The sequence below is a fragment of the Salvelinus alpinus genome, chromosome 11 (assembly GCF_045679555.1).
Source record: "Salvelinus alpinus chromosome 11, SLU_Salpinus.1, whole genome shotgun sequence".
Taxonomy (NCBI): Eukaryota; Metazoa; Chordata; class Actinopteri; order Salmoniformes; family Salmonidae; genus Salvelinus; species Salvelinus alpinus.
In genome coordinates, this window is record NC_092096.1 from 57,872,601 (window position 1) to 57,898,449 (window position 25,849).

General features: G+C 42.6%; 1 protein-coding gene across 1 annotated transcript in view; it reads right to left on the bottom strand.

The window, feature by feature from the left end:
- The window catches only part of LOC139534553 (phospholipid-transporting ATPase ABCA1-like), a 292,873-nt gene extending 277,384 nt beyond the window's left edge, over positions 1-15,489 (bottom strand). The window contains exon 1 of the mRNA XM_071333760.1: positions 15,424-15,489. Coding sequence (XP_071189861.1) covers positions 15,424-15,489 — 66 coding nt within the window. The remainder of the gene's footprint in view (positions 1-15,423) is intronic.
- Positions 15,490-25,849: the final 10,360 nt, after the last annotated feature.

A 25,849-nucleotide genomic window follows, 5' to 3' on the forward strand; every position in this document is an offset into this window, starting at 1 on the left:
AATGTCAGGAATTGTGAAAAACTGAGTTCAAATGTATTTGGCTAAGGTGTATGTAAACTTCCAACTTCAACTGTATATAGTCTAGTGAGTGCTTCAAGAGAGTCAGGGCATATAGTTTGGGTATTTGGGAATTCGGATGACTGACGTGCCCAAAGTAAACTGCCTGTTACTCAGGCCCAGAAGCTAGGATATGCATATAATTGGTAGCATGGGATCGAATAGCATGGGATAGATAAAATAATGTCTGTGAGAATAACAGAACTGATATGGCAGGCAAAAACCAGAGGAAAATCCATCCAGAATTTTTTGTTTTGAGGTGACTGCCATTTCAAATGCTTGTTTAGGGGAATACCTCCCAGATTGCAGTTCCTATGGCTTCCACTAGATGTCAACAGTCTTTAGAAAGGGCTTCAGGCTTGTTTTTTGAAATATGAGCTAGAATTTGTTGTTTTTCAAAGTGGCTCTCATTAGGACTGTAGTCTTGCGTGGATGAGGGCGCGTTATTTATCTCCGTCTTAAATTTGATCGTTTATTTACATATTAGGGTACCTGCGGATTGATTAGAAACGTTGTTTGACTTGTTTGGACGAAGTTTATTGGTAACTTTTGGGATTCCTTTGTATGCATGTTGAACTAGTGGAACGGGTGGATTACTGAATCAAAAGCAGCAACTAAACTGATATTTTTGGGATATAAAGAACAAAACGACCATTTGATGTGTAGCCGGGACCCTTGGGATTGCAAACAGAAAAGATCTTCAAAGGTAAGTGATTTATTTTATCGCTATTTCTGAGTTTTGTGACGCCTGTGCTGGTTTGGAAAATGTTTTTAATGCTTTTGTGTGTGGGACGCTGTCCTCAGATAATCGCATGGTATGCTTTCGCCGTGAAGCCTTTTTGAAATCTGACAAAGCGGCTGGATTAACAAGAAGTTAAGCTTTTAAATTATGTAGGACACTTGTATGTTCATGAATGTTTAATATTACGATTTTGTCATTTGAATTTGGCGCGCTCCAGCTTCACCGGATGTTGTCGATTTTGATCCCTATAACAGGATCCGTGCGCTAAGAAGTTGCTTGGCGATACGAACCAGCAACCTTTCGATTACTGTCCCAACACTATAACCACTATAGGCTACCTGCCGCTTTAAACTAGCTTATTTGTGAATAGATAACCTCTCACTATGAAATTATGTGAAATACTGTACCATAAAATCAGTTTCATGCCTGTTATAAAATCCCCAAATACTTGGTAAGAGATTGATTTAATTGGTCATTAACATCTAAAATGCCCTTTCTCCTTGTTAACTCCCATCCAGTTTCTGCTAGCCAATATCCCATTTGTTTCTTTCCCCTGACATATAATCTGTGCACAATATCTATGTTGTCTTCGACGACATTCCACGGGACAAGCCGCACACAGAGCCCTTCATGATTGCCATGAAATAACATCTTTGTCATCTTCTTAACACGATTAATAAGAGAATGCTTCAGCTACAAAACAAGATTTGTCAAGCCTCAAATTACATGTTGTCAGTATCGATTAAAAAGTCAAAACTTTAATAAAAAGCTGATTTAAAAACTTTCTATGTAGTCTTTTGTTCTCTGCTGGAATGAGGCCCACCCTACTGTGCTTTATCTACAGGGAGCCTGGTGTACTGGTGGATGGATTTTCTCAACACCGTCACCATGGTAAAGTCAAAACAACCATGTGATTGACATTGACTGAAAAGAATAAGGGCCATACTGTATCTACACCAAACAATGAAACTGCCCTGGAGACAGTTTAGTTTCTATGACAACAAGCTCTGGTTATGGCAACATCTCTCTTGTTTAGTACCAGACCCATATATTTAGCTAGTAACATACAGAGACAGAATTGCCAGATGCGTCATAATAGCCCGGAAGTAGTCACACTGAGAGCCAAATTTGAAATGGAATACAATGAATACATTGAGTAGGGTGGAAAAAAATTGAAATAAAACACGATTGAAATGTATTTTCAGAAGGGCTGTCGTCCCCATTCAACTAATACCTTAAATATATACAGCTCATGGTAGTGGTGAGCTATTTTATAGTTATTTCATGGGTCCATTATTTTCCCATTTAGGTCTTATAGCAGCCGAATATTATTGGAAGCCCCGGTGTAAAGGGGAGGAATGGCAGAGCAGACCGTCATATGATGCTAAATATTTTAATGTGCAACTTTGAATTACAATTTAAGAGGACAATTGCTTCTCTAGCGAAAAAAAATCTCACATATCTGCGTGAAGTTGTTACGCTATATATTGCGTTGTTTCCTTTCCACAGATCACTGGTGCACAAGTTATAGGCCTACATTGTATCATTTCGCTTGATCGTGAGAACCACAACTACTTTCAAGTTTCGCACTGTATGTTTTGAAGATTTGTATAGGCGGCAGGTAGCCAAGTGGTTAAAGTGTTGGGCCAGTAACTGAAAGGTTGCTAGATCAAATCCCCTAGCTGACAAGGTAAAGATCTGTCGTTCTGCCCCTGAACAAGGCAGTTAACCCATTGTTCCTAGGCTGTCATTGTAAATAAAAAATGTCAATGGAGTAGCCTATAGGCCTACTATTTCATTTTTTCACTGCATCTAAACTGATTGGATCCTCCTCACCTACTGAACGAACGCCCTATACAGCGCAAAGCCCCCACATGATCTCCAGCCCAGACAACCCACTCTACCACTGCTCTGATCTCCCATCAGCTCAGAGAAATCAGCCAATTAAATGTTGCGCACATGCTTTGGGGGGAGTTTCATCCCCATATGGGCATGTATTTGTCTGACTGTTCCTGTCGTTTGTTTCCTATGTTTTGTTCAGGCCTATGTTATGTGTGAGAAGTGCTAAGATTTCCTCTTGTCGGACCAACATCAGAATCGGAATCATAGTTGTTTCCACTTTTCTATCATATGACCGCCATGATTAAAATGCATTGATATAGTTTCATTCAATCAAAGTTGAATGCTGGTATTGTTTTCTCCTTCATGGCATGAGGAGTGATAGCACATACAGTGGGGAGAACAAGTATTTGATACACTGCCGATTTTGAAGGTTTTCCTACTTACAAAGCATGTAGAGGTCTGTAATTTTTATCATAGCTACACTTCAACTGTGAGAGACGGAATCTAAAACAAAAATCCAAAAAATCACATTGTATGATTTTTAAGTAATTAATTTGCATTTTATTGCATGACATAAGTATTTGATCACCTACCAACCAGTAAGAATTCCGGCTCTCACAGACCTGTTAGTTTTTCTTTAAGAAGCCCTCCTGTTCTCCACTCATTACCTGTATTAACTGCACCTGTTTGAACTTGTTACCTGTATAAAAGACACCTGTACACACACTCAATCAAACAGACTCCAATCTCTCCACAATGGCCAAGACCAGAGAGCTGTGTAAGGACATCAGGGATAAAATTGTAGACCTGCACAAGGCTGGGATGGGCTACAGGACAATAGGCAAGCAGCTTGGTGAGAAGGCAACAACTGTTGGCGCAATTATTAGAAAATGGAAGAAGTTGAAGATGACGGTCAACCACCCTCGGTCTGGGGCTCCATGCAAGATCTCACCTCGTGGGGCATCAATGATCATGAGAAAGGTGAGGGATCAGCCCATAACTACACGGCAGGACCTGGTCAATGACCTGAAGAGAGCTGGGACCACAGTCTCAAAGAAAACCATTAGTAACACACTACACCGTCATGGATTGAAATCCTGCAGCGCATGCAAGGTCCCCCTGCTCAAGCCAGCGCATTTCCAGGCCCGTCTGAAGTTTGCCAATGACCATCTGGATGATCCAGAGGAGGAATGGGAGAAGGTCATGTGGTCTGATGAGACAAAAATAGAGCTTTTTGGTCTAAACTCCACTCGCCGTGTTTGGAGGAAGAAGAAGGTTGAGTACAACCCCAAGAACACCCTCCCAACCGTGAAGCATGGAGGTGGAAACATCATTCTTTGGGGATGCTTTTCTGCAAAGGGGACAGGACGACTGCATCATATTGAGGGGAGGATGGATGGGGCCATGTATCGCGAGATCTTGGCCAAAAACCTCCTTCCCTCAGTAAGAGCATTGAAGATGGGTCGTGGCTGGATCTTCCAGCATGACAACGACCCGAAACACACAGCCAGGGCAACTAAGGAGTGGCTCCGTAAGAAGCATCTCAAGGTCCTGGAGTGGCCTAGCCAGTCTCCAGACCTGAACCCAATAGAAAATCTTTGGAGGGAGCTGAAAGTCCGTATTGCCCAGCGACAGCCCCGAAACCTGAAGGATCTGGAGAAGGTCTGTATGGAGGAGTGGGCCAAAATCCCTGCTGCAGTGTGTGCAAACCTGGTCAATAACTACAGGAAACGTATGATCTTTGTAATTGCAAACAAAGGTTTCTGTACCAAATATTAAGTTCTGCTTTTCTGATGTATCAAATACTTATGTCATGCAATAAAATGCAAATTAATTACTTAAAAATCATACAATGTGATTTTCTGGATTTTTGTTTTAGATTCCGTCTCTCACAGTTGAAGTGTACCTATGATAAAAATTACAGACCTCTACATGCTTTGTAAGTTGGAAAACCTGCAAAATCGGCAGTGTATCAAATACTTGTTCTCCCCACTGTATAATAAAGAGAACTTAGGCTATAAGACAACATTGATTGGACTCTTTCTCTCGTTGATATGTTTCACACCTTTCCAATACAGAGTCAAATACACATTTGAGTTACACACACGTGGACTCAGAAAATTGTAAAGGCATAAGAATCTCAAACTACAGTGGTAAAATGATGCATACAGTGCCTTCGTAAAGTACTCAGACCCTTGACTTTTTCCACATTTTGTTACATTACAGCCTTATTCTAAAATGGATTAAATAAATAAAGAATCCTCAACTATCTACACACATAATGACAAAGTGAAAACAGATTATTTATTTTTTTGTGCAAATTTATTACAAATAAAAAATAGAAAAACCTTATTTACATAAGTATTCAGACCCTTTGCTATGAGATTGGAAATTGAGCTCAGGTACATCCTGTTTTATTGATGATCCTTGGAATGTTATTACAACTTGATTGGAGGCCACCTGTGGTAAATTCAATTGATTGGTCATGATTTGGAAAGGCACACACCTGTCTATATGAGGTCCCACAGTTGACAGTGCATGGCAGAGCAAAAACCAAGCCATGAGGTCAAACGAGTGTTGCTTTAGCAGTATGCTTAGGGTCATTGTCCTGCTGGAAGGTGAACCTCCGTCCCAGTCTCAAATCTCTGGAAGACTGAAACAGGTTTCCCTCAAGAATTTCCCAGTATTTAGCACCATCCATCATTCCTTCAATTCTGACCAGTTTCCCATCCCTGCCGATGAAAAACATCTCCACAGCACGATGCTGACACCACCATGCATCATTGTGGGGATGGTGTTCTCGGAGTGATGAGAGATGTTGGGTTTGCTCCAGACATAGCGTTTTCCGTCATGGCTCGCTCAATTTTAGTCTCATCTGACCAGATAACCTTCCATATGTTTGGGGAGTCTCCCACATGCCTTTTGCCGAACACCAAACGTGTTTGCTTATTTTTTCTTTAAGCAATAGCTATTTGATTGTAATTTAGTATCCCTGACCTATTCTAGGCTATTCTTGTTTATTTCTGCAATAATTATGATTAAATTATTGTTTATGCCATAGGATGAACTGGACACTGTTATGAACATTGTGGAACAACCATTCTATTAGACCTGGTAGTAATGGACAGGATTTCTACCATGGAAAACCTTCCTTGTGTATAACTTACCAGAATGGTATCGTGCACCGGACTCTTTGCATCCAGTGGATCCTGACAGGCTCAAAGTAATTTTCCAAGAGGATGTCTGCCTTTGAATATCTGACATTCCTTTAGTCCGTGATCTACTGTATTTGACTTTTGTATGCTAGTGATGGAGGAAAATGATCTAGAGCAGTGGCATAGTGCACCAGAGCGGTAAGACTCTACAAATATCTAAGACCTTTGATTGGAGCACATGTGCTGTAAGTAGCCATGTGGTACTGTAGTGTACAGGCTGAGGCCTTCTTATCTAAAGCTCCAGCAATAAAATACAAACAATGGCAAACCGAGGAATTACAAATTCCAAACAAACTGCACGTGTTACAGTATATTTCTAGTAATTTAGATATGTTTTTATGATAACTGGATGAATGGCGGAGCTGTCTTTCAGCACCACAACATTTTGCCCACCATTTGTGGCGGAAATGACAAACAGTCTGTGGTCTACCCTGACATTTTGGAGTATGTGTTTCATTTTACTAAACTAGTTCTTATTTGTTTTTGCTGCTATTAAGCCCAAACAGGAAAAATTTTTCTTTATGGGGAACAGTAAACCATAACTTTCTAAGAAAGTTAGACCCAGGAATTGTTACCTGAGTACAGATACATCTATAACATGTCCATTAACCACACTCCACTGTTCAGCATAGAGCAAAACTCTGCCCTAAAATCTGCGTAAGTGCTGTAGTCACATGCCAACTCTAGGCGATAAGTACAAGTGTGAACAACTGACCGTCTTGAGAATTCAGTCATTCTGTGAACGATACCTTGATAGTCATGGATATAAATAAATTGGAACCGTTGCAATATCTGAGGAAGAGACCGAGCTCCATCTGGTCTCTCTCCCCAATGAATCACAGGAGGTGATTGGATGTGATGGTTTGAAAACAGTATGAAAAAAGTATGAAAATTAATCCACTCACTACTGTAAGTCGCTCTGGATAAGAGCGTCTGTTAAATGACTAAAATGTCAAATGTGAACAGTTTTAGATGGTGACATTGATTGTGGGAACTTGATGCATTCTGCCACACTTCTCGCCTTTAGTTGGAGATCTTCAATAATCTTGTCCAGCCTGTCTGCGCTCATGGATTCCCCAATAGATCTCAGAATGGGATGCCAGCACTTTATTATGAAAGCTGTTTGTTACACCCTCTCCTTATGTGCAATTTATTCCAGTATATTTGGGAGGTTATTTTATTAGGGAGCACAGAGCAGTTGCGGCCACTGAGGACACTGAGGATCTCATCCATGTCTACACTTTTGAAGTCATTGAGTGCTTCGGTTAACACATCCTTTTCTGTAGGGATGATGTAATTGAAAAACACCTCCATCCGACAGCTTTTTTTTAAGGAAGGGATATTAAGGAAGGGATAGTGCCTCTGTCAGAAAAGGAGGTGCCAGCTGGATTAGAAAGTACCCAATGCGCCGCTATCCAGTGGCCACAATCCGTGTGACAGCCTCCCACTCTCTTTCTGGTAGGTGTGATGGAGAGTGGGTATCTTGTACGTTGTTTCACAAGTTTGTGTTGCATAAAAAATGTCCCAGAAATCCGTGAGACAGTCCTTGAACACTCCGTTTCCGACCACAGCTTCATCCTCACCATTTTCAACCAGGCGTTTGAATGCTATGTTGGCATGTAGTATGTTCTTGTCTGAGAAGGCTTGAATCATATCGGTCACGCAATTAACTCTGTGAATTACAATGGTTTGCTTCTCAACTATATTTGTTGGGTTTTCAAAAGGCATACTTGTTTCGTTGCTGGTTGGATCCTGAGAGTCAAATGACTGGGATGGACCTTCCGTCACTCGCAGTGTTCCCTCAGTTACTTCAATATCAGCTTGGTTTTGACAGAATGCGCTTGGTACATTGAAGGTTGGATCTGACTGAGGTGGACCTTTTTCCAGTATTGTCACCACTGCTGCTTCAGTCATCATACAATCATCATGTAATGGTGAGTATATTAATGTGTCACAGAGATCGTCAAATGACATATTCGTGTCATAACTGGAAAACACCACATCATCATCAGATGACTGTAGTAAGTCTTGAGAAGAGGACTGACCAGAATCTAATGTATGGAGGTAGATGGAGATGGGTGCGAAGTCTGACGTCTGTCCTGAGTCTGATGTCTGGAAGAACTCAGTAGGTCCAGAGTCTGACTTCTGTCCGGAATGTGATGTCTTGAGGTAGACAGAGGTCTGTCTGGAGTGAGAAGTCTCTGTAATCTAAAATCTGGAGGTAGATTGAGGTAGGTCTGACGCAGGAGACTGAGGTCGCTCAGGGGCCTGAGGTATGTCAGGAGACGGAGGTGTGTCAGTTCCGTCACTCTGGTCAGAATCCTTACTATCCGTCGGTCTTGTGCATGTGTACAGACTGAGGACTCTGTGATGTGTTGCCTCGTACAGGCTGCCGACTGTCTGGTTGTCCTTGAGTGGTTCCTACGTGCCATGGTCAATTATGTGTAATTTGTATGAGTTTATGGTTATGTTTATGAGTTTTCTGGGGTCCAGCAGGCCAGTCACTCTGCTGTCTACCAATCAAAGGAGTAACTGGAATGTTTTGGTGCCAGGCGTCCTTGTGGTTGGTGGACAGCGTGGCTATGGGCAGGGGGTCGGGCAGACGCAAGTTATAAGACCAGGTTTTTTCTTTTGTTCTCTCTCTCTTATGTCCAGGACAAGTGTGTTTGATAACTCTTTGAGAGCCTCACTCGGCAGGCATACGCTCACATTCCCCTTTGTGAGCGAGCAGAGCGAGCTGGCACGCGACCAGTACATACAGGTGCTCTCTCCTACGGAGCTTCGCACAAAGACCCAGCTGGTTCGTCCCGAGTCATTACAGAAAGCCTTGAAGATGGCTTTGGAGAGTGAGATTGTGTGGGCTGGGGCTTCAGTGGGGGCGTGTAGAGATACACCCACTGTGCAGAGCAGGCCAGAGCTGTAAAAGCCTGCATGGGTGGCTGAAATATCTGAACTAATTCATGCTATAGCACTACAGACAGCACGCAGCACACGTTCTTGTCCCATTGTCTGCTGGGAGTGTGGCCAGCCAGGCCATCTGCGCAGGGATTTCCCCATGTCTCCCAGAGCTCAGGGAAATTGCTCGGGGTCCACATAGATGGGGTGGTACGGACCCCTGGCTCTCTTTCCCAAACCCCACCATAGACGGGGGAACAAGGCTCCACTTCCTCCAGAACCAGGTGGCTAAATGCGAATGGAACCTGTTGTTGTGGTGTCCCGGACTTGTGTTGGGGACTTTTGTTACGTCTCTGTCACTGTGGATGGGGTGCCCTACTCTTCCCTGGTGGACACTGGGTCCACAGATACCCTGGTGAGGCCGGACATTGTACCAGGTTGGACCACAACTGTTTAGCTTCGCACAGTCACAGGTGAGCTGGCATCCATGAAAGGGAAGGGGATGATTACTTTTACAGTAGGGGGCAGGACTATGTGTCTTCCTGTATGGTTGGCTGTGCAGGACGCTTGTATCCTGGGCTTGGACTTTCTTAGGAGCACAGTCTGCCAGCTAGTCCTAGACGGACGCACACTGAGCTTCCAGCGAGGGCCTGCAGTCACCATGGCCTACCCTAATGTCACATTCAGGCAGCCCAACGACCCCCTTACTCAGGCTGTCAAGGCAGCAGAGACCCATGGCTGCCCCCACATCTGTGTGTGACAGCTGTGTGTTACATTCCCCAGCTACCTCCATGACACTTCCCTCTGTGAGCCTGGGCCACACCATCCCAGACCAGCTACCCCAGATGGGAGGGGAGAGGACACTGTCCAAAGTGAAAGAGATATGGGGGAGGAACTGTGATGGTCTTGACCCTGAGCAGCAGGAACAGCTGTGGCAGTTGCTGTTGGAGTTCAGACACAGCTTTGCTCTGAGTGAAGAGGAGGTGGGTCAGACTCATCTGGCGCAGCACGAGATCGATACCATCAAGATGCATCCCCACCATATCCCACTGGCATGCCAGGAGGAGGCAGCAGTAGTCATGGTTCCTAGGAAGGCGGACAAGCTGAGGTTCTGTGCGGACTACATTGGGCTAAATGCGGTAACCAGGAACGATTCATACCCCATACCACGCATCGATGAGTTGCTGTACCTGGTTAGGGGGTGCTCCTGGTTCACCTCACTGGACCTCCGCAGTGGCTACTGCCAGGTTCCCCTCTACCCAGATCCAAGACTGGGAACTGGCAGTTCAAGGTCCTGTGCTTCGGCCTGTGCAATGCTTCAGCTACTTTTGAGCGGTTGATGGATAAGGTGCTGTTCTTCCTCGACGACATCCTGGCCCATGGCAGCTCTTTCCAGTCTGCCCTGGGGGCGCTACGGCTTGTGCTGGAGAGGGTGGCTGCCGCAGGCCTGAAGCTCAATCCTGGGAAGTACAACTTCATTAGGAGAGAGGTGTCCTTCTTGGGGCACCAAGTGGGGGAAGAGGGAATCAGCATTATGGAGGACAAACTGTGGGCTGTCTAAGACTGGCCTATCCCCACGAACCAACAGCAGCTGAAGAGCTTCTTGGGCCTGGCCTCGTACTACTGGAGGTTTGTATGGTGCTTCTCCAGCGTTGCCGCTCCCCTAAACCGCCTGTTGCGGAAGGACCAGACCCATTTGTCTGACTGTTCCTGTCGTTTGTTTCCTATGTTTTGTTCAGGCCTATGTTATGTGTGAGAAGTGCTAAGATTTCCTCGTTTGAAAACAGTATGGTTTGAAAACAGTATGAAAAAAGTATGAAAATTAATCCACTCACTACTGTAAGTCGCTCTGGATAAGAGCGTCTGTTAAATGACTAAAATGTCAAATGTGAACAGTTTTAGATGGTGACATTGATTGTGGGAACTTGATGCATTCTGCCACACTTCTCGCCTTTAGTTGGAGATCTTCAATAATCTTGTCCAGCCTGTCTGCGCTCATGGATTCCCCAATAGATCTCAGAATGGGATGCCAGCACTTTATTATGAAAGCTGTTTGTTACACCCTCTCCTTATGTGCAATTTATTCCAGTATATTTGGGAGGTTATTTTATTAGGGAGCACAGAGCAGTTGCGGCCACTGAGGACACTGAGGATCTCATCCATGTCTACACTTTTGAAGTCATTGAGTGCTTCGGTTAACACATCCTTTTCTGTAGGGATGATGTAATTGAAAAACACCTCCATCCGACAGCTTTTTTTTAAGGAAGGGATATTAAGGAAGGGATAGTGCCTCTGTCAGAAAAGGAGGTGCCAGCTGGATTAGAAAGTACCCAATGCGCCGCTACCTCCGCAGTGGCTACTGCCAGGTTCCCCTCTACCCAGATCCAAGACTGGGAACTGGCAGTTCAAGGTCCTGTGCTTCGGCCTGTGCAATGCTTCAGCTACTTTTGAGCGGTTGATGGATAAGGTGCTGTTCTTCCTCGACGACATCCTGGCCCATGGCAGCTCTTTCCAGTCTGCCCTGGGGGCGCTACGGCTTGTGCTGGAGAGGGTGGCTGCCGCAGGCCTGAAGCTCAATCCTGGGAAGTACAACTTCATTAGGAGAGAGGTGTCCTTCTTGGGGCACCAAGTGGGGGAAGAGGGAATCAGCATTATGGAGGACAAACTGTGGGCTGTCTAAGACTGGCCTATCCCCACGAACCAACAGCAGCTGAAGAGCTTCTTGGGCCTGGCCTCGTACTACTGGAGGTTTGTATGGTGCTTCTCCAGCGTTGCCGCTCCCCTAAACCGCCTGTTGCGGAAGGACCAGACCTTCTCACGGACAGCAGAGTGCCAGGAGGCCTTGAACACCCTTAAGCATGCACTGATTGAGGCCCCTGTGCTCGTCCCCCCTGACCCACTGTGCCCTTTATCCTGGACACAGATACGAGCAATGTGGGCATGGGTGGGGTGCAGGCCCAGGTGGGGCCAGAAGGGGAGAGAGTAGTGGCGTACTTCAGCAAGACATTCAACAAACACACACTGGTACTGTGTCACATGGCGAGAGCTCCTCGCTGTAGTGGAGTCCATCAAACACTTCAAGTACTACCTGTGTGGCCTGCCCTTCACTGTAAGGACTGGCGAATCTGCTCTCCAGTGGCTCATGTCTTTCATGTCTACCTGTGTGGCCTCCCCAATTAAGGTGCCACCAACCTCCAGTGAAGTGGACACTCTCCCCCCATCACAACCGCGCAGACAAAGGAGACCACTGGGTCACTTCCGGGACTTTTTTCCACCCCGCTCCATGTATTTAATGTATACCATTTCAAATATGGCTCCCAATGCGGCTAGTTCCGGGAGTATTGTGACGTATCTGACAGTTTCTTCTCTGTATGTTCCTAGATATTTTGAGAGTTAGGCCAACTTTTAGAACTGTTAATATTGTTCAAATTTTAGATGTTCAGTTACGAAGTGTTGTTTAAATATTCCCCAAGTAATGTTAATGGGAAGCTAACATGGCTGCCATAGAAAGTTGAAGGGTCATGTAAATCCATCATAATGCATTATCCCAACTCCCTAAATACATGGCTCTGGTTGGTGCAATCTGGTATTCTTGGGACATCCCAGGGATCCCAGATAGCAATGGCCATAATGGGTCTCTCTCTTTAGTCAGTATAGTCTGTTCCCTTAAGGCTGGTTGGTGATATCACAGACTATTATATGGCCTATACATCATTAGCTGCTACATTAGGCTTGTGTGAGAGAGAGGGTTGTGTGTGTAATGAGAGCGAGGTGAGGAGCTAACGACTAGGGTTGGGGGAATTTGCCAGGAATAATGGGAGTTGAACCTTTAACCTGAGCTCGACACAGAGTCCTGACATTCATTACACACTTCAGAAGCCTTTTTAAACCTCAAATACACAACAAGTTTTACATTTCCTGCTCCGCAGGAAATTTCTCCTGCAACAGGGTGAGGAAATTCATTTGAGACAGTTTTCTACAGTAGGAAAATAATCCTGCAGCAACAGAAAATGTGAATTATTGGCCTCCCGGGTGGCGCAGTGGTCTAGGGCACTGCATCGCAGTGCTAGCTGTGCCACCAGAGTCTCTGGGTTCGCGCCCAGGCTCTGTCGCAGCTGGCCGCGACCGGGAGGTCCGTGGGGCGACGCACAATTGGCATAGCGTCGTCCGGGTTAGGGAGGGTTTGGCCGGTAGGGATATCCTTGTCTCATCGCGCTCCAGCGACTCCTGTGGCGGGCCGGGCGCAGTGCGCGCTAACCAAGGGGGCCAGGTACACGGCTGGCTGGCGGCTGCGGCTGGCTTCCGGGTTGGAGGCGCGCTGTGTTAAGAAGCAGTGCGGCTTGGTTGGGTTGTGCTTCGGAGAACGCATGGCTTTCGACCTTCGTCTCTCCCGAGCCCGTACGGGAGTTGTAGCGATGAGACAAGATAGTAATTACTAGCGATTGGATACCACGAAAATTGGGGAGAAAATGGGATAAAATTTTAAATAAAAAAAATAAAAAAAATAAAGAAAATGTGAATTATTATGTGGATTAAAATCAATGGACATTTTTAAGGGGGGGATACATTTTTCATAATGGGAAATCAAGTCTGAAATTTAAAAGTGGAAATGACAAAATCCAGAAGCTTTTTTAAACCTCAAATACACTACAAGTTCGACATTTCCTGAAAGTTCTCCTGCAACAGGGTGATCCAATTAAAATCCTACATCTGTATGTAGTTTTGTATTAGATGAGAAGATGAGGATGGATCATCAATGTTACATAGTTGTCAACAAGGGTGGCAGGTAGCCTAGCGGTTAAGAGCATTGGGCCGGTAAGGTGAGAAATCTGCTGATACTTGAGCAAGGCACTTAACCTTATTTGCTCCCTTAAGTTTCTCTGGATAAGAGTGTCTGCTAAATGACTCAAATTTGACATTACAGTCAAAGCTGTGTAGTGAAATTCAGCTGGTAACAAACTTGGGATGTCACACTCCAACCTTGGCTAAGATGAGGAGTCAGCAGGAATTGACAGAGACCAGAATAACGAGTGGGCGTTGTAAATGTCCTTGGACTCTCTGACCATAAAATCACTAAAGAGCATGAAGAGCCCATTTTTGAATCTCATTGAAAGAGGTTCATTTCTTTATTTATCAAAAAACAGTCTTTATGTTCCACTATAAAAGCAGTTGCAAGGACAGAGACAATTGTATGTGTGTCATATTCACATACCCCTATGTTATCGAATTTAACGTAATACTGTAGGTGGATGTTTTGGTGGGTAAAGGTACAGTCTAGCTTTTAAACAAACTTTTTACCACTCATTCCCCATGCCCCATCCATTCCCATCAGGCTGACTTTGTTAAAGATTAAACACAGGGGGCAAGTGACATAACATTTGGACGGGATGAATCTCTGCAAATTGAATGTGACACTTCCAGCTTGTGCGTGTCAAAAACGTTTCTCCAGCGAGAGAATTCGGGGAGCAGCTCACATAGATATGTTCTAGTGTTTAAGACAAATCCCTCTATTTTTGCCCTAACACAATACCTTAGAGGTCCTTACTCACTTATGGCCAACTACATATGAGTACACCGCGGTAGTGTTTTCTAATTCATTTATATATATATATATATAGTACCAGTCAAAAGTTTGGACACACCTACTCATTCAAGGGTTATTCTTAATTTTTTACATATGTGGGAATTCCTATAAGACTGTTCTAAAATAATTCCATGTGAAGCTGGTTGAGAGAATGCCAAGAGTGTGCAAAGCTGTCAACAAGGCAAAGGGTGGCTACTTTGAAGAATCTCAAATATAAAATATATTTTGATTTGTTTAACACTTTTTTGGTTACTACACGATTCCATATGTGTTATTTCATAGTTTTGATGTCTTCACTATTATTCTACAATGTAGAAAATAGTAAAAATTAAGAAAAACCCTTGCATAAGTAGGTCTGTCCAAACTTTTGACTGGTACTGTACATATATATAATAGAAATATTGCTTCCAGCGAAATATTGCTTCCTGATCAAAGCTCAGAACGCTGACATTCTTGATCTGACCGAGTTCTAATTGCGCCTGCATCTTTGCCAACTAGTGAAATCATAAACAGTGTTTTGTTCATTATGTTCGCCTGCATCCCCCGGATTTTCCTCCCAGGATTTCCTTTTTAGCGTCAAATTCGCCACTCTCTCAAACGGCTAACTCCGCCCTCTTGTGGCACAGACTGAGGGTGACGTGAAACGAATCAAGCTTGCAGCCGGCATCATAGGCAACTAGTCTAGAGACGCTGATGAGAGTGTGTTTGCGAGATACCGGACAAAATGTTAAAACAGGAGTAAAAAAAGTTTTGCTGCTTCCAAGTCTACAGACATCCACCAAACAAACAAAGATCGACTCTCGGAGAAGGAGTGCACAACTGGTAAATAGTAGCTTTTTTGTAGATCGCATGAGATGAATGAACCTATAGCAGCGATGGTGACAATGGCTCAGGTCATTTTTCCTTGTTTTTGCTGTTCTTCAAATAGCATTTTAAAGTTTTTTAATTTGATAGAAATGCAGTAAAATCTTTTTCCAGACCTCACTAAAACTCTAACCCTAGTTACTGCCCTGTGTCCACTGTAGCACGGCCCTGTGTCCATGATTTTAGCAGATGTAGGTTGATTTATTTGGAGGGTGCTTAGTTACCTTTTGTCTCTTCCGAAGAGTGAAGTTCTTCCACAGGAGCAGACCAAGTTGTGTCAGGAGACCCATTATGCCGTATCTAGGCAATATCCTGCCAACGCGTTGTTATGGCAACCCCCCACTTAATAGACCCTAAAGGGAATAAAAGCAGGGTTTTGGTTTTAATACAGAGAACAAGTGCATCATGCCAGAGGGAATGCCACTAATCACCCACTTCCCAAGGCCTTGGTCTCATAGCAAAGCACCTGGTTCGGGACTTATTGTGACAACCCAGTGATGCATTATTATATACTGAAAAATATATATAAACGCAACATGCAACAATTTCAAAGATTTTACTGCGTTACAGTTCACGTAAGGAAATCAGTCAATTGAAATAAATTCATTAAGCCCTAATCTATAGATTTCACATGACTGGGAATATGCATCTGTTGATCACAGACACCTAAAAAAAAAGGTCATGGCATGGATCAGAAAACCAGTCAGTATCTGATGTAAACACAATTTGCCTCATACAGTGCGACACATCTCCTTCGCCTACAGTTGATTAGGCGGTTGATTGTGGCCTGTGTACTGTTGTCCCACTCCTCTTCAATGGCAGTGCAAAGTTTCTGGATATTGGCGGGAACTGGAACACGCTGTCGTACAAGTTGATCCAGAGCATCCCAAACATGCTCAATGGATGACTTGTCTGGTGAGTGTGCAGGTCATGGAAGAACTGGGACATTTTCAGCTTCCAGGAATGATGTATAGATCCTTGCGACATGAGGCCATGCATTATCAAGATGGTGATGGCAGCGGATAAATGGCACAACAATGGGACTCAGGTTCTCGTCACGGTATCTCTGTGCACTCAAATTGCCATTGATAAAATGCAATTGTGTTCATTGTCCGTAGCTTATGCCTGCCACCATGGAGCACTCTGTTCACAACGTTGACATCAGCAAACCGCTCGCCCACACGACACCATACACGTGGTCTGCTGTTGTGAGGCCAGTTGTATATACTGCCAAATTCTCTAAAATTATGTTGGAGGTAAAAGCTCTGGTGGACACTCCTGCAGTCAGCATGCCAATTGCACGCTCCCTCAAAACTTGAGACATCTGTGGCATTGTGTTGTGTGACAAAACTGCACATTTTAGAGTGGCCTTTTCTGGTCCCCAGCACAATGTGCACCTGTGTAATGATCATGCTGTTTATTCAGTTTCTTGATATGCCACACATGTCATGTGAATGGATTATCTTGGCAATGGAGAAATGCTCACTAACAGGGATGTAAACAATTTTGTGCACATTGTGCGTATGGAAAATGTCTGGGATCTTTTATTTCAGCTGATGAAACATGGGACCAGCACTTTACATGTTGCGTTTATATTTTTGTTCAGTGTAGCTTAAAGTTATGTTTGTACTTGTATTTCTTGTTGCAATAGAGTTGGCGACGCAACAATAATACACTTCTAAAATAGGCCTATATCTAAAAATACATACAGCCAAGTGATATATACTGTATACAGTATATACCAGTATACATCATTGTAATAGCAGGACACTGTTAAGTCCATTATACAGTCCCTCTGAAGAGTATACATTAGGCTGTTTGAGAAGGTTTGACTCCCAAGCAACCTGCCTACACATAGTTTGAAGTACAATACCAACATAGTGACAGTAGTAGGTCAAAGCTGTGTGCTGTAAAACCTATCCTCTATACATGTATTTACTTTACTTTATTCAACAAGGTTTTGACAGGGACATTGCACATTATTTAACATTTGGTGTGCCGGTTTGCATTTTTACTCCTCACTGTATTCAATATTCATTTAAAACTGGTTCTAGACCTGAGTATTTCAATGTTCTATGTCTGCATACAGTAGCTAAGCAACATACATCACAGTTGAATTCAATACCAGATTCGTGCAAAGGAAAAGGTCACTTGTGATGAAAAACAAAATATGCATACACCCATTGTGGACCTTAATCGGTCTTACTCCTTGGAATGGAATTAATTGAATGAAATGTCAATTCAAAAACTAGTTGTACTGTGTATTCACAAGTAATTTATGACTAACAAGTCAATGTAGATTGTATTTATATTTCAGAAAATAATAAAAGGATTTACGAAAGATTTTAGTGGCTTTGGCACACTGATTAAACAGATAATAAACACAGATTGATATACGATGGCATTTTACACTCTCACCGTGACCTTTATTAAAAACTCAATAATTGCACAACAGGCAGGGCCTTATTAGATTATGAATCCATCACTGACATACTCTAACCTTTACCTGCATTCCATTACGTTACCTTAGACATCACCAAAGCTTTTCTAAACCAAATAATACATTTAACCTGCTGATTTACCATTATAATAACAAGTGCCTACTGTAATCAACACACTTCGGTTTCAACTCAGTTTTTCTTTGTTTGGTAGTACTACAACTACACTAGCTATGGTCCAGGACGTGGGTGTGCACGTGAAGGAACGCACACTAAAGCCCTGGACCAGAGCTATCACTACACCATTTACCATATCCAGTATTTGTTCATTGTATCACCCAAATGGACAATGTCATGGACCTTATAGATGAACGTTAAGCTCGAAAAGCTACAGTGCCTTCAGAAACTATTCACACCCCTTGACTTTTTTTCAAATGTTGTTGTGTTACAGCCTGAATTTAAAATTGATTAAATTGAGATTCTTCATCACTGACCTACATAATATACCCCATAATGTCAAAGTGGAAGTATTTTTCAAAATGTTCAAAAATTTATTAAAAAGGAAAAGCTGAAATGTCTTCAGTCAATAAGTATTAAACCCCTCTGTTATGGCAAGCCTAAATACGTTCAGGAGTAAACATTTGCTTAACAATTGGTATAATAAGTTGCATGGTTGTTGAATGACTACCTCATCTCTGTACCCCACACATATAATTATCTGTAAGGTCCCTCAGTCGAGCAGTGAATTTCAAACACAGATTCATGCACAAAGACCAGGGAGGTTTTCCAATGCCAAAGAAGCGCACCTATTGGTAGATGGGTAATATCCCTATGAGCATGGTGAAGTTATTAATTAGACTTTGGATGGTGTATGAATACACACAGTCACTACGTAGATACAGGCATTCTTCCTAACAGTTGCCGGAGAGGAAGGTAACCGCTCAGGGATTTCACCATGACGCCAATGGTGACTTTAAAACAGTTACAGAGTTTAATGGCTGTGATAGGAGAAAACTGAGGATGGATCAACAACATTTTCCGTTACTCCCCAATACTAACCTAATTGACAGAGTGAAAAGAAGGAAGCCTGTACAGAATAAAAAATATTCCAAAACATGCATCCTGTTTGCTACAAAGCACTAAATTAATACTGCAAAACATGTGGCAAAGCAATTCACTTTTGGTCCTGAATACAAAGTGTTATGTTTGGGGCTAATCCTATACAACACATTACTGAATACCACTTTCCATATTTTTCCAGCATAGTGGTGGCTGCATCATGTTATGGGTATGCTTGTAAACGTTAAGGACTGGGGAGTTTTTCAGGATAAAAACATTTACGGGATGGAGATAAGCACAGGAGAAATCCTAGAGGGAAACCTGGTTCAGTCTGCTTTCCACCAGACACTGGGTGATTAATTCACCTTTCAGCGAGACAATAACCTACAACACAAGGCCAAATCTACACTGGAGTTGCTTACCAAGAAGACAGTGAATGTTCCTTAAAATGTATGGCAAGATCTGAAAATGTTTATCTAGAATTGATCAACAACCAATTTGACAGAGCTTGAAGAATTTTGAAAAGAATAATGGGCAACTTTGCACAATCCATGTGTTGGAAGCTTTTCGAAACATACCCAGAAAAGGTGCTTCTACAAAGTATTGACTCAGGGGTGTGAATACATATGTAAATGAGATATTTGCAAAAATGTATAATAAAAACATTTTTTCACTTTGTCATTATGGGTATTTTGTGTAGAAGGGTGAGACAAAATATATAATATATAAGACAAAATACATGAGACAAAATATATAATTCAGGCTCTAACACTACAAAATGTGTAATAAGTCAAGGGGTATAAATACTTTCTGAAGACAGGGTATATAGTATGCTATTCTAAGGCTACTTTGTAGCTTCATTTCCTGCATAAAGAACAGTAGGACTTTGGGAGCAAAAGGTGAAAATAGAGGATGCAAGTTTTAGCCCGAGTCGAAGCCACATACAAATGTGCCACTTTTAACGCTCCATTTCCTTCCCTTCCATTTCCACCACTGTATTATTCCATTATTTACCGTTACTCCGTAGATGTTTTATTTACTGTCATGAAAGCTGAGGTCACTGTACATCCAGGTGGCCAGAAAGATACTCTAATGGTGCAAAAGAGAATTAGGTCCCCAGACGCTGTTTCCGGAAGACCTTCAATAATTAAAGTTCCATTACTATTAGGCGTTAAGCTGCTGTAAAGGTTAACAGACAAAACATAGACAAAACCAAACCTGGAAACTCCTGAGACTCCAACTGGACTAAATTCCCATTTTTGGTCTCATGTAGAACTATTTGGGGTTCCATGTAGAACCCTCTGTGGAAAGGGTTTTACATGACACCCAAAAGGGTTGACCTGAACCAAAAGGTTTCTACCTGGAACCAAAAAGGGTTCTTTAACGGGTTCTCCTATGGGGACAGCTGAATAACAATTTTAGGTTCCAGGTAGAAACCTTTTGGGTCCAGGTACAACAGTGTATATACAACTATTATCATACTATATACAAACATCTGATATGAGGAATTATTCAAATATAGGAATAGGTGGGACATCAATGGAATTGTCTCACTGAAGTGAATACATCTGTTGAAATATTGCCATAGTGTATATTTTTTCATACCCAAAGAAAAATGTCAACACACATGAAACAAAACAAAAAGTTGGATATTGCATATATACATGTATTCACTCTCTGTATGACCCTTGAAGCAGATGGCTCCAAAACGTATTCCCATACTTTCCATGTCTTTGAGGTGAGTTGACATTAAGGAGCAGACAAATGCCACCAGGATAAAACAGCATGTTTCCTTTATATAGCAGCCCCCCTTGTATATGCATGAACACTTGTCTCCCTCAAGTGCTTGTATAATTGAGTATGTACCACATTCGCTTGCAAAGCTTTCAACCCCCTTCTTTAGAAACAAGCATTGCGCATAGGGAAGGACAGCTCGTAATAGCCTTCTGTGTTGGAAGTCACGTCAACCATGAAGGGTAAATAACACTCTCCCAGCACATCGCCTATACCTTGAGAAGCGTGAATGTCGCTAGATCAAGCTACACAGAGGCCTGCTTAATAGGGAAATATTCAGTCAACAGGAAATGGGAATTGATGATGGAGATTTGCATCTAAGTCAGAGTTAGACAAACACAACACAAGCCCTTGTGAGTTCATAGCCATACAGTACAGTCTCCCTGGTTTTCCATAATTGTTTTCCGTCTCAGTGACAGAGGAAACACTACTGAATAATTTAAATATGTTGCTGTGACACTTTTTACACTCAAGCCGTCTCAATGGTGTCATTAGTTCCAAAGAGGATCCGAGAACAGAGCACAGTCGAGGCAGAGGAAAGAGAAAAAGAAAACAGAGCGAAAAAAGAGGAGAGAAGGAAAAAAGAAAGAAAGAAAGAAAATTAAAGCATGTAGTATGAGATAAAAGTGCTGATGCAAGCCTGGTTTTGGGGGACTTGCTACATCAGAATGCATTATTTCAACCCCTGCAATGACAGAACGTGTGAACAGATATTTTGTCATCCAAACGGAGTAAGGCAGAGAATGTTTTTAACATTTGTTTACAAAAGCCCTCTCCCAAAGAGCAAATGTTCTTTCTGCCCCCCCCCCCCCCTCTATTTTTCTTATGACACTCTCTCCTCTCCCTCTTCGCCCTCCATCTCTCTCTCTATATATCACACGCTCTCTTTACATGTGGGAATCTTAAAAGTCTCTGAGGCCGGTTCAATAGGGATGGCTGATGGCACAGCTCGTTTTAATTAGTACCTAAGGGGAAAGGTGAATTGCTGGGTCACGCAAATAAACAGTCCGCTTTTACCAAGAAATAATTATCTGGTGGACACGTCAGTATACTTGACCAACAGTTTCCTCTCTGAATATTGTTGTATTTGAGATGACAAATACAGTACTGCGTTATAAATGATCATTATTGTGATAGAAACAGGACCTCCTGCTGAATACATGTGTACATTTTGCCTAATTTATAATGAATAAAATACACTGAGTGTACAAAACATGAGGAACATCTTCCTAATATTGAGTTGCACCCCCATTTGCCATCAGAACAGTCTCAATTAGTCGAGGAATGGACTCTACAAGGTGTCGTAAGTGTTCCACAGGGATGCTGGCCAATGTTGACTCCAATACTTCCCACAGTTGTGTCAAGTTGGCTGGATGTACTTTGGGCGGTGGACCATTCTTGATACACACAGGAAACTGTTGAGCTTGAAAAACCCAGCAGGGTTGCGGTTCTTGACACAAACTGGTGCGCCTGGAACCTACTACTATTCCCTGTTCAAACGCACTTAAATCTTTTGTCTTGCCCATTCACCCACTGAATGGCACACATACACAATCCATGTCTGAAAGCTTCAGACATTTATTTTTAACTTGTCTCCTCCACTTCATCTACACTGATTGAAACACACAACACTACTGCCGTGTCTGGGTAGAGAGGAAGGGATGAGAGTGACCCTGACCGGGAAGAGCCGAAAGGAACGACCCTGCTCGGGATGAAAAGCCGAAAGGAACGACCCTGCTCGGGATGAAAAGCCGAACGACCTTGTGTTTTTGTTCTGTGTTACTTTCATCCTGTAAACCCCTTTTTAATACTAAGAAAATAAAGATATTAAAGGACTGTAGAGACTGACTGTCTGCCTCCTCCTTGTGTCTGTGGTATTGGGATTAAAATAACTGTTTTTTGACATTCGACTACATAATCAAAACCTAAAAGTGAACCTAACCTGCATTGTCACAGACCGTTTGGTAACTAAAGCTTTCCAAAGACAGAGCAGATTATACCACCAACTGTGCATTGTAGGAGGGCCAAGGGCCTTCTGCTCTTTTCCTGATACTACTTCCTTCAAGAATAATTCTTAAACATCCAAAACTAATTCCCCAGAACATCTGTGCTTTAATAAAATGTGGCCATGGAATTGTCCCTTCAAGGTATTGCCACCCTTATTTCTACCAAGCTATTTTTGAACAGCTGGTAAGGTTTATTCAGGAGCATGTTGAGACATTTCCAGACTTTATTTACAACATGAAAAACCAAGCACCGCTCTGTTTTTTCAGTGAGAACACTGGGGTTCCTCAGTGTGAGTGTAAGTTGTTTTGTTGTTCATTTAACCCTTGCATTACCAGGTGAGTTGACTGAAAACATCCTTAATTACAGCAACTTAAATACTGTTCAACATCTGTTTATTACTGAAAGGCTGTAGCTACTGTATGCCAAAGGCTGCATATTGTGTGCCCCTCACAAAATACTATGCGTCTACTTTGTATAAGTAAGGCATGAGGGTGTGTGGTATATGGCCAATAAACAGTTGAAGTCAGAAGATTACATACACCTTAGCCAAATACATGTAAACTCAGTTTTTCACAATTCCTGACATTTAATACTATTTAAAATTCCCTGTCTTCGGTCAGTTAGGATCACCACTTTATTTTAAGAATGTGAAATGTCAGAATAATAGTAGAGAGAATGATTTAGTTCAGTTTTTATTTCTTTCATCACATTCCCAGTGGGTCAGAGGTTTACATACATTCAATTAGCATTTGGTAGCATTGCCTTTAAATTGTTTAACTTGGGTCAAACATTTCAGGTAGCCTTCCACAAGCTTCCCACAATAAGTTGGGTGAATTCAGTTCTGCCGAAAAAAAATTCTATAGGATTGAGGTCAGGGCTTTCTGATGGCCACTCCAATACCTTGACTTTGTTGTCCTTAAGCCATTTTGCCACAACTTTGAAAGTATGCTTGGGGTCATTGTCCATTTGGAAGACCCATTTGCGACCAAGCTTTAACTTCCTGACTGATGTCTTCAATATATACACATAATTTTCCTTCCTCATGATGCCATCTATTTTGTGAAGTGCACCAGTCCCTCCTGCAGCAAAGCACCTCCACAACATGGGATGGTGTTTTTCGGCTTGCAAGCCTCCCCCTTTTCCTCCAAACATAATGATGGTCATTATGGCCAAACAGCTCTATTTTGTTTCATCAGACTAGAGTATATTTCTTCAAAAAAGTATGAACTTTGTCCCCATGTGCAGTTGCAAAACGTTGTCTGGCTTTTTTATGGCGGTTTTGGAGCAGTGGCTTCTTTCTTGCTGAGCGGCCTTTCAGGTTATGTCGATATAGGACCCGTTTTTACTGTGGATATAGATACTTTTGTACCTGTTTCCTCCAGCATTTCACAAGGTCCTTTGCTGTTGTTCTGGGATTGATTTGCATTTTCGGCACCAAAGTACGTTCATCTCTAGGAGACAGAACGCGTCTCCTTCCTGAGCGGTATAATGGCTGCGTGGTCCCATGGTGTTTATACTTGCATACTGTTGTTTGTACAGATGAACATTTGCTCCCAAGGATGAACCAGACTTGTGGAGGTCTACAATTTTTTTATGAGGTCTTGGCTGATTTCTTTAGATTTTTCCATGATGTCAAGCAAAGAGGCACTGAGTTTGAAGGTAGGCCTTGAAATACATCCATAGGTACACCTCCAATTGAATCAAATTATGTCAATTAGCCTATCAGAAGCTTCTAAAGCCATGACATAATTTTCTGGAATTTTCCAAGCTGTTTAAAGGCACAGTCAACTTAGTGTATGTAAACTTCTGACCCACTGGAAATGTGATATAGTGAATTATAAGTGAAATAATCTGTCTGTAACAATTGTTGGAAAACTTACTTGTGTCATGCACAAAGTAGATGTCCTAACTGACTTGCCAAAACTATATTTTTTTAACAAGAAATTTGTGGAGTGGTTGAAAAGCGAGTTTTAATGATTCCAACCTAAGTGTATGTAAACTTCCGACTTCAACTGTACCACAGCTAACGGCTGTTCTTAGGACGACGCAACGCAGAGTGCCTGGATACGGCCCTTAGCCGTGGTATATTGGCCATATATCACAACTCCAGAGGTGCCTTATTGCTATTATAAACTGGTTAACAACATAATTAGAGCAGTAAAACTAATTCTTTTTTCATAACCATGGTATTTTTTAAATATTTTTTTTATTTCACCTTTTTTTAACCAGGTAGGCCAGTTGAGAACAAGTTCTCATTTACAACTGCGACCTGGCCAAGATAAAGCAAAGCAGTGAGACACAAACAACAACACAGAGTTACCCATGGAATAAACAAATACGGTCTGATGCACGTCTGATGTACCACGGCTGTCAGCCAATCAGCATTCAGGGCTCGAACCACCCAGTGTATAATTACATTTAGTTCAGGCTCCTGACATTCACACGTTAAAACTAGCCCAAAACCTACCACAACACTAAGGCGAAATAGTTATATAAATCTTTAAAGATAAGCCTGCTACGCTGAGATGGACTGGGATCAGAAATCATCTCAGGCATTTAATAAAAGTTATTTATTTTTTTACCCCTTTTTCTCCCCAATTTCATGGTATCCAACTGGTAGTTACAGTCTTGTCTCATCGCTGCAACTCCTATACAGACTCAGGAGAGGCGAAGGTTGAGAGCTGCTCGTCCTACGAAACACAACCCAACCAAGCCACACTGCTTCTTGACACAATGACCGCTTAACCAGCCACACGAATGTGTCAGAGGAAACACAGTACACCTGGCGACCGTGTCAACGCGCATGTGCCCGGCCCGCCACAGGAGTCGCTAGAGCGCTATGGGACAAGGACATCCCTGCCAGCCAAACCCTCCCCTATCCCGGACGACGCTGGGCCAATTGTGCGCCACCCCATTGGTCTCCCAGTCGCGAACCAGGATTTTTATTTTTTATTTTTATTATTTCACCTTTATTTAACCAGGTAGGCTAGTTGAGAACAAGTTCTCATTTACACATACAACAACACAGAGTTACACATGGAATAAACAAACATACAGTCAATAACACAGTATCATTTTTGTTATATATACAGTGTGTGCAAATGAGGTAGGATAAGGGAGGTAAGGCAATAAATAGGCCATGGTGGCGAAGTAATTACAATATAGCAATTAACACTGGAATGGTAGATGTGCAGAAGATGAATGTGCAAGTAGAGATACTGGGGTGCAAAGGAGCAAGATAAATAAATAAATACAGTATGGGGATGAGGTAGTTGGATGGGCTATTTACAGATGGGCTATGTATAGGCCCTCTCCTATTCTCGCTATACACCAAGTCACTTGGCTCTGTCAT